General features: G+C 37.5%; 1 protein-coding gene across 1 annotated transcript; it reads right to left on the reverse strand.

The window, feature by feature from the left end:
• Positions 1-2,562: 2,562 nt before the first annotated feature.
• LOC131990734 (uncharacterized) lies at positions 2,563-5,735 on the reverse strand. Its single transcript, XM_059355848.1, has 4 exons — positions 5,675-5,735; positions 4,721-5,041; positions 2,833-3,093; positions 2,563-2,696 (listed from the first exon to the last, which is right to left on the reverse strand). The coding sequence occupies exons 1-4, from the start codon at positions 5,733-5,735 to the stop codon at positions 2,563-2,565; spliced, it is 777 nt and encodes a 258-aa protein (XP_059211831.1).
• Positions 5,736-10,498: the final 4,763 nt, after the last annotated feature.

The following is a 10,498-nucleotide window of genomic DNA, read 5'->3' on the forward strand; positions in this document are numbered from 1 at the left end:
GACCTTCAGCATGTGTTGGGGCAGTTGAGTGTGAAGTGGTTGGGATGAGAGTCAGCACCTCAAAGTCTGTGGCCATGGTTCTCTGCCCCAAGTGAAGGAGTTCAAGTATCTTGGGGTCTTGTTCATGAGTGAGGGTAAAAGAGAGCATGATATGGACATGTTGTTTGGTGCGGCGTCAGCAGTGATGCAGGCGTTGTACCGGACTTTTGTGGTGAAGAAGGTGAACAATTTACCAGTCCATCTATGTTCCAGCCCCCTTCATGGTCATGAGCTTTGGGTAGCGACCGAAAGAATGAGATAGCAGATACAAATGGCTAAAATGAGTCTCCTCCATAGCAAGTCTGGGCTCAGACTTAAAAATAGGGCTCGGAGCTCAGACATCCGGAGGGAGCTCGGAGTAGATTATGTGTCTCATGTGGCCTGGGAGCGCCTCGGGATCCACCGGGTGGAGCTGGAAGTTGTGGCTGGGGAGAAGGACGTCTAGAATACTTTGCTTAACCTGCCGCCCCCGCGACCCGGCCCCGGATAAGTACATGAAAATGGACTGATGGGTAAATGAATGGCTTATTTGATTGTGATTAAATCAATTAAATCATTTAATCAATTAAATAAAGTGTTTCTTCTGATCCATTTTCTCTTATTTTTAGGGTTAGGGTTTGCTCCAACAGGTATTCTTCAACAGTTACTATATTTTGAAAGTGGCAGAATTTTGTTTGCATTTAGGTCACAGGTCATGACCTTACCGATGTTTCCATTTGTTTCCATTCATGACAAAAGGATTTAATGTGAGCACTGGCTGTTGACCTTTGTTTAACTTTTAAACAATAAGTTAAGAGTTAAGTTTGTTTAATGGGAAGGAATTTGGGCCATATGCAAAACTGAGATTTAAAAGAAGAGGACCGAGAATCCACCCCTGGGGTACTCCACCAATTGTTGACCTTTACAATGACTCTAAATTTCACTTTTATTTTTTTGTTTAACGGGATTCAATTTAGGCCAGATAAACAATTATGGTTAGAGATTGTTCTAAAGTGGTGCAAGGACCAATAATCAACCCTAGAGGACTGTCACATAATTTGCTTCTCTGATTTCTTTTTGTTATCAACACACACAAAGTATTCACCAAAAAAAAGTATTCACCAGCAAATTGCATTCAAACAAAATTGGGAGTCTAGCAAAAATTTCAACGTTGGAATAATGCTAACAGGTTATGTCTTTGCAGCATTGCACTCAATAACATTACGAGAGAAGAGTTTTAGAGAATGCAACATCATCTTTAGCAAAGAAAATGCCTCTCACAACACGAGTGGTAAGAGAGTATTTATTTCAAGATGATATAATTCTCAGTTACACACAAAAAAAATACCTTTAAAGCTGAAAGTTCATTCTAAACAATATATTGGACTAACAAGTAATATATTTACAGCAATGCTACAAATAAATGCAATAAAATGCTCGGGCATATCTTTACCTTAAAAAGCAACTCTTAACTCTAAATTACGTAAAATTACATTTTGTTTTCCTCTGTTTCTTTTTTTCTGATTTTATGTTAATGTTGAAGTTGTTGATCGGGGGAGTCTGATGGACACAGAAGGTTCTCCAACGTTTTCATACGTCACGGTGCCTTCATCTCCATCCTCATCATTCTGCTGCTGGGGAAAACACTTGAGACACTTGAGAAACACACTTGAGATTCTGAGATGACAATTTAAAAAATAAATCACATGTGTTGGTGGAAAAAGTATTCAGATCCCTTACTTCAGTAAAAGTACTAATATCACACTGTGAAATTACTCCACTACAAGTAAAAGTCCTGCATTCAAAACTTAGAAAATGTATCAGAAAATGTACTTAAAGTATCAAAAGTAAAAGAACTCGTTATGCAGAATGGACCCACTTAGATGTTTTATATATTCCAAATATATTATTGAATTATTATTATTATGGATGCATTTGTGTAAGCAGGTAGGGCTCTTTTTAAGTACTTAATAATCTGTTTAGAGGTTTAATTAAACATGTCTCATCACTTTAAATTGGTCATGTTGTTCATGTTAATCTCTAACTGAAAAAAAACTAAAGCTGTCAGCTAAATGTAGTCGAGTAAAAGTATAAAGTTACATATAATGGAAATACTCTAGTGAAGTACAAGTACCTCAAAATTGTACTTAAGTGCAGTAATTGAGTAAATCTACTTAGTTACATTCTCCCACTGGTTGCCACATCCACTCAGATTCAGGACTAATAGAGTCAGCACTGTTAATCCTTAAAAACAGCAAAATACCAAAAATAAAAGTATTTGAGTTTGATGAAATTATTTAGAAAAAAAATTTGAAAACTCACAGCATTGGTATCTCTCCGTGCGTTGTTTCCTGAGGGGACAAAAGAAAAGTTTTAATTTAATTAAATTAACTTAATCTTTTTCAATAATAAAATGACATCTGTGAATCTCCTCACCTTTAGTTCTTGTCCACATGTTGACCGCCACAACAGTTATGAACAGCGTTGTTAAGCCCACAAACACAATAATGATCCTCCAGAAACCTGGAAAGCAGAAGAAAAACATTACAAACATTGCTGCTGCTTCATCAGGAGAGAAAAAGAGTGATATAGTATATATAGGATATAGTATAAGATGCCTCTACCTTGAGTGTCATTCTTTGCAGATGATGTCGTGTTGTTCCCCACTGTTGTGTTTCCTTTTTTGTTTTGGTTGAATATGATGTGAAATAACAAAACACAACATAAGACACACCAAGTTTACCATCTGAAGAGACGAAACAACAAGAATATGTAATAATCAAACCTGAAATTAGCAAATTAAACCAGATTTACCTGTTTTCTCATATGGGGACTTTGTGGCCACATCATACACCAGTATTTCTCCACTCTTGTTTTCGGTCACATTACACTTCAGTAACTTACGAGTGTGATTGAGATGAGTTGGAAATGTGGCCCAGGCTGAACAGGGACGCTGTATCGTCTCCATATCACTCTCATCACCCTCGTACAACCATTTCACTGTGTGTCCGCAGGCTTGATACGAGACCACGGAGCAGAAAAAGGTCACCTTGTCATCTTTCTGATGTTCATCCACTGGTGGAGATGGAGATATTGAGGAAAAAGAGATAAAAACAAGAGTTAAATTAACAGAATTATTGCTGTTTATTACAGTGTATGAAGTCATCAGGTGTAGTATGACACGCTTTTGGTAACTGAAGTAAGTTTCCATTATAATTGATCAAAAAGAAGCTCAAAATTGTGATATTTCTGGCAGAATCAATTTATTCTACATGTCTCATTTAAAACATCTCCAAAAATAAACCGTGTGTAATAACCAGATCCTGTTAAAAACATTAAATTCTGCTCCTCAGAGACACTGTGAAAACATGATTGATTCTGCTGAGACCAACGGTCACGTGACAAATATTCACTGAGAATCTGTTTACACAGAGCAGAGAGGAGAGGACAGGAGAGGCTGTTTACACAGAGCAGAGAGGAGAGGACAGGAGACCTGTTTACACAGAGCAGAGAGGAGAGGTCAGGAGAGGCTGTTTACACAGAGCTGAGAGGAGAGGACAGGAGACCTGTTTACACAGAGCAGAGAGGAGAGGACAGGAGAGGCTGTTTACACAGAGCTGAGAGGAGAGGACAGGAGACCTGTTTACACAGAGCAGAGAGGAGAGGTCAGGAGAGGCTGTTTACAGACCAGAGAGGAGAGGACAGGAGAGGCTGTTTACACAGAGCTGAGAGGAGAAGACAGGAGACCTGTTTACACAGAGCAGAGAGGAGAGGACAGGAGAGGCTGTTTACACAGACCAGAGAGGAGAGGACAGGAGAGGCTGTTTACACAGAGCAGAGAGGAGAGGACAGGAGAGGCTGTTTACACAGAGCAGAGAGGAGAGGACAGGAGACCTGTTTACACAGAGCAGAGAGGAGAGGACAGGAGACCTGTTTACACAGAGCAGAGAGGAGAGGACAGGAGAGGCTGTTTACACAGAGCATAGAGGAGAGGACAGGACAGGCTGCACAACTGCAAATAGTCTGTGACCCAATTTTTTTTCTTCTAATATTCCTGACACTTGTGGGCACTTGGAAAAGTGTTCATATATAAGTTTATTGTAGACAAAAACTATTTTAAAAAAACAGGCATCATGGGAAAAAGAAATTCCCAACAGTCCTTGAATGGAAAGTTATTTCCAAGTTATTATGAAAGTTTCCACAACCAAAACAAATGTTAAAATTGTGATATTTCCATCATAATCACTTTATTCTACATTAAAATTGGCCAAAAATAAACCGTTTGGAATATTTTCTGTTTACACAGACCAGAGAGGAGAGGACAGAGAGTAAAAATGTAAATTGTTCGATATATATAACATGCAGAGAAACAATTATTTTTTCCCAATATTCATGACAATTGTGGGCACTTTGAGTCCTCTTTTCTCCTTTTTTTTTTTTTATAATTTCTGTCATTCTAACTGTGTTATTCTGCACAAAGACAGTTGTTTCCACTTCTAGCCATAATTGTGCTGATTCCATAGAGCTGCAGGACTCATGTACTTTAAATATATTTAATATATTGCAGTGAAATACAAGGACACAGTGAGTAAAATATAAAAAGAGCAAAAAACACCCTGAAACAGCTTATTGGGGTTCAGAGTGTTAAAATGAAAGTAAAAGAAAAGAAGAAAGTAAAAAGTAAAATGATGTAAATACTTACTGATAACAACAGAGAGAGAAACCGAAGAGTCTTCTCCTGATTTGCTGAACTGTCTGCAGGTGTAACGACCAACATCCTCAGCAGTGACGTTTCTTATAACCAGAGAGCAGTCTGCTGCAGTATTCAGTCCGTAGGATTTACCTTTAGAAACCACATCTTTACTAATCTGCCCGAGACGAATCAGCTCTCCTGTTGCTTCCAAAACATGCCGACTGTACAGCCAAGAAGTCTGGCCACATTTGTCCTGATCAACCATCACGCTGCTGCAAGGCAAAGTGACGTCATCTCCAGCTTTAACAGTGACACTTTGTCCAGTAACTTCTGTTGAAGATGAGAGGAAAATATAAAAAATCGAACCTGGTCTCACAGGAATCCGTGAAATAGCCACGGATTTGCTTAACTCAAAATCCGTGGAATAGCCACGGAATCACTCAAATTTCCGTGAAACTGACACGGATTTCGCTACAATGCAAGTTAATGTCACATCCCGTGGCTATTCCATGGATATTTTTTCCTATTGGTTGGTTCCAAGTCACGTGACTTTCAAGAACAAAAAACATGGCGGACAGTTCTCTCATTTTTAGTGAAAAAATCAATATTTTGAAATGGATTTTGATCACATTTCTAGTGAGAAATATATGTTTTATTTTCTAAATATTCACTCAGTGAATGTACATAATCACTTTGTATGTTGGAATAGCCACGGGATATGACTGTCATTAACTTGCATTGTAGCGAAATCCGTGTCAGTTTCACGGAAATTTGAGTGGCTATTTCACGGATTCCTGTGAGACCATGTTGCAAAAATCATCTGTGACAAGAACATGACTTTCATGGTTAGAGTTAGATATGAGCATTTTCTTAACAGCAAACTTCCCTTTTTTGCAAGAATCCCCCAAAAATACAAATTTGCACAACATTTCTTTAAGTCATGTCTGTGTTTTGTATTCTTACCTGCAAACTGAAGCAGCAGCATCACAAATAAAGACAGTTTGATGTATCCGATTTGAGACATTTTGAGTCTTTTTTTGTCTCGTCTTCTCCGCTATCTAACGGTCAGAGTCTCTGAACTGATGTGTTAATAAAATGATCGACTTCCTATGACAAGTAAGGTGCTACTTCCTCACTTCTGCAAGTTGCTTAACGCATGTAGGAGGAGCACATCAGCGTCTCGTCTCTCTCACTTCGATTTACTTCAATTTCTTAATTTAAACAGACAAAGAATTTTACTTTTCCATTTTTGCCAAATCAACCCCTATTCACTGCATAATGCACAGCTTTTACTATCTGCCAAATGTGTGTAAAAATAGATTAATCTACTATGACACAACTCTCACTCCCTGCTGTGGTGTCTGTGCCTTTCAAAATAAAAGCTTGTCTTCAAGACAGCGACTGTATTCACTTCCTCTTGAAGTTTCTCTTCCTTATTTTTTTATTTAGACGATTCTTAAGGCTGTTGAATTCTTGCAGACATAATTAATGTGTTAAACAATGAGTTTAACAAGGGAAGTTTCAGATCAGAATGTCAACTTTGCTTCAAACTACACTTGAACAACTGCAAAATAAAAATAAAAAAAAGTAAAAATGTCATTTCCAGGTTTCAGAAGACGTTAATAAAGAGCGAGATCAGGCGATCTTCTCTTCAGAGGTCTGTAATGTCGCTGTCCGTGGTGCTGAATTGGAGGATGATCTCACTGGGACTCACTTCACTTTTTTAGTTGTTTGCAAGCCACGTTATATATTTAAACTTAATGCATGAGTGACAGAAATGTCACAGCAGAATCAAATATTTAGAAAGTTTCATCACACATATCTCAAAATATTATTTAACCCTCTGAACCCCACAAAGTCCTCAGCATCTCCTCATGTTAGTAACACCTACACATGTACACCTTGATGCTACTTTATGAGAAATATGTCTGCTGAGCTGTAAAGATGCTTCAGTTCTTCGTAAATAACATTTTGTTTACATGGCAAGTTAAATGCATTTTTGTTTGTCTTGTTCCTGCAGATATTCCATAATGGGCCACTACCATGGGTCAGTTTTTAACTTTAACTTTCAAGATGTTCATGCACAAAAGTCAAGAACTTATTTTACTTGTGTTCTTCTTCATGCTTGTAGTGATTATTCTTATTATTTTTTCTTCTTAATCTCAATGATTTTTTTGTTTTTCTTTCTTTAACCCTCTGAACCCCAAAAAGCTATTTTTAAGGTTGTTGTTGTTTTTTTGTTTTTTTACATTTTACTCTCTGTGTCCTTGTATTTCACTGCAATATATACAATCTTTATAAATCTAATCTATAAGTCCTGCAGCTCTATTCAATCAGCACAATCATGGCTAGAAGTGGAAAAACTCAAACATGTCTTTATGCAGAATAACACAGTTAGAATGACAGAAATCATAAAAAAAAGGAGAAAAAAGGAAGTTGAATTTCTCAGATAATTTTTTTTTATTTGAATAAAATTAAATCTATATATACAACAGTTGTCCATGTGCCCACAAGTGTCATGAATATTGGGGGAAATAATTGGGTCTCCACATATTGTACATATTGAACAATTTGCATTTTTGTAGCCTCTCCTGTCCTCTCCTCTCTGGTCTGTGTAAACAGATCTTTAGTGAATATTCCAAACAGTTTATTTTTGGCGACATTTTATTGTAGATTAAAGTGATTGTGTCAGAGTTATCACATTTTTATGGTTTGTTTTGGTTACAGAAACTTTCGTAATAACTTTCTATATTAATTTCGTAATAATTTTCTATTCAAGGGCTTTCGGAAATTTCTCATTTTTCCCATGATGCCTGTTTTTTTTAAAAAATTTCTGTCTACAATAAACTTATATATAAACACTTTTCCAAGTGCCCACAAGTGTCAGGAATATTAGAAGAAAAAAAAATTGGGTCACACATATTACTATTTGCAGTTGTGCAGCCTGTCCTCTCCTCTTGGCTTTGTGTAAACAGCCTCTCCTGTCCTCTCCCCTCTGCTCTGTGTAAACAGTCTCTCCTGTCCTCTCCCCTCTGCTCTGTGTAAACAGCCTCTCCTGTCCTCTCCCCTCTGCTCTGTGTAAACAGTCTCTCCTGTCCTCTCCTCTCAGCTCTGTGTAAACAGGCTCTCCTGTCCTCTCCTCTCTGCTCTGTGTAAACAGCCTCTCCTGTCCTCTCCTCTCTGTGTAAACAGCCTCTCCTGTCCTCTCCTCTCTGCTCTGTGTAAACAGCCTGTCCTCTCCTCTCTGCTCTGTGTAAACAGCCTCTCCTCTCAGCTCTGTGTAAACAGTCTCTCCTGTCCTCTCCTCTCAGCTCTGTGTAAACAGCCTGTCCTCTCCTCTCTGCTCTGTGTAAACAGCCTCTCCTCTCTGCTCTGTGTAAACAGTCTCTCCTGTCCTCTCCTCTCAGCTCTGTGTAAACAGCCTCTCCTGTCCTCTCCTCTCTGCTCTGTGTAAACAGTCTCTCCTGTCCTCTCCTCTCTGCTCTGTGTAAACAGCCTGTCCTCTCCTCTCTGCTCTGTGTAAACAGCCTCTCCTCTCTGCTCTGTGTAAACAGTCTCTCCTGTCCTCTCCTCTCAGCTCTGTGTAAACAGCCTCTCCTGTCCTCTCCTCTCTGCTCTGTGTAAACAGTCTCTCCTGTCCTCTCCTCTCTGCTCTGTGTAAACAGCCTGTCCTCTCCTCTCTGCTCTGTGTAAACAGCCTCTCCTCTCTGCTCTGTGTAAACAGTCTCTCCTGTCCTCTCCTCTCAGCTCTGTGTAAACAGTCTCTCCTGTCCTCTCCTCTCAGCTCTGTGTAAACAGCCTCTCCTGTCCTCTCCTCTCTGCTCTGTGTAAACAGTCTCTCCTGTCCTCTCCTTTCTGCTCTGTGTAAACAGCCTCTCCTGTCCTCTCCTCTCAGCTCTGTGTAAACAGTCTCTCCTGTCCTCTCCTCTCTGCTCTGTGTAAACAGTCTCTCCTGTCCTCTCCTTTCTGCTCTGTGTAAACAGCCTCTCCTGTCCTCTCCTCTCAGCTCTGTGTAAACAGTCTCTCCTGTCCTCTCCTCTCTGCTCTGTGTAAACAGCCTCTCCTGTCCTCTCCTCTCAGCTCTGTGTAAACAGATTCTCAGTGAATATTTGTCATGTGACCATTGGTCTCAGCAGAATCAATCATGTCTTCTGTGATTTTTTTCTGTGATTTTGACAGAATTATCACTTTTTTAACATTTGTTGTGGTTGCAGAAACTTTCGTAATAACTTGGAAATAACTTTTCATTCAAGGACTATCGGGAATTTCTCATTTTTACCATTATGCCTGTTTTTTTCTGTTTTTTTAATAGTTTCTGTCTATGATAAACTGTCTATCTTTGGCAAACATGTAATGGGAGCATACATTTTGTTTTCGCTGAAATAAAAACAAAGTTGGTTGGAAAATAATCTCTATATTCCTTAAATTGAATGATTTTGTATAATTTACAGCTGCAGGGATACACATTGCACCGACAAAAAACACAGTTAATTTGGTAAAAAGTTAATCAGGTTTTCCTGGTAAAGCTTAGCATATACATGCTGTTATTAATGCTGTGCTTTAGGCTAATTTTAGATGCTATGGAACTATTAAGAAGCTCAATGCTCAAATTAAAATCAAGAACATCACCAAAACTAAGTGAATTATACAGTTTCTACTCATTCAACTTCAGGCTTCTGAGCACTGAACAGTAGATACAAAGAAATGTGATACATGTAACATTAAATATAAATACAAGAGCATCATCAACAAGCAACATGTAGCGTGACCCTGCCACCCCCCCTACTGGACAAACAGGCTCTCTACAACAACACATCCTGGGAATGATCAGAGAAACATTCACAGCCACTTCTCCACAACTTAAAGTTATTTAACTTATTGTCACACTCTTTGTTTCATGTTTATTATTCTAACTATGATTATGAAACTCCTCTGACTTGAACAAAGCTGTCATTCTGACCCAAACGTTGTCCCTAAACCTTAACAAGTTGTCTTTTTGTAGAAAGTTTACTGTATTATTTTATAATATAATATATAAAAATACTTTTATTACAAAAAATTACCTTAAAATGGGAGTTAAAATCTGTTAATTACTATAATGGGACATTATGGATTTTTTGTATTGTTATTATATTGCCTTATGATCTTGAATGTTAAATTACAGTGAATTATTGGTAAAAAAAAAAAAAAAAAAAAAAAAAAAAAGTTTTACAAAATAAAAAAATATGGCCACACAAAGTTATTTAATTTATTGTCACACTCTTTGTTTCCTGTTTATTATTGTAACTATGATTATGAAGCTTCTCACTTCAACTTGATCATTTTGACCCAAACTTTGTCCCTAAAACTTACCAAGTTGTCTTTTTGCATAAATCTACACTGTAAAATGTTTTTTTTCCCAGTATATCAGAAATTTCCTGTATTATTTTACAGGGTTTTTCTTCATAAAAATGTCATAAAACTACTTTTATTACAAAAATTAACCATAAAATGGAAGTTAAAATCTGTTAATTATTATAATGAGACATTATAGATTTATTTTTAAATTGTTATTATATTGCCTTATGATCTTGAATGTTAAATGACAGTGAATTATTATTAAAATAATAATAAAAATAATTTATGGTCATACAAAGTTATTTAATTTATTGTCACACTCTTTGTTTCATTTATGTTTATTATTCTAACTATGATTATGAAGCTCCTCTGACTTGAACTTGATCATTTTGACCCAAACTTTGTCCCTAAAATTTACCAAGTTGTCTTTTTGCATAAATCTATTTGACA

This window comes from Centropristis striata, chromosome 18 (assembly GCF_030273125.1).
Source record: "Centropristis striata isolate RG_2023a ecotype Rhode Island chromosome 18, C.striata_1.0, whole genome shotgun sequence".
NCBI lineage: Eukaryota > Metazoa > Chordata > Actinopteri > Perciformes > Serranidae > Centropristis > Centropristis striata.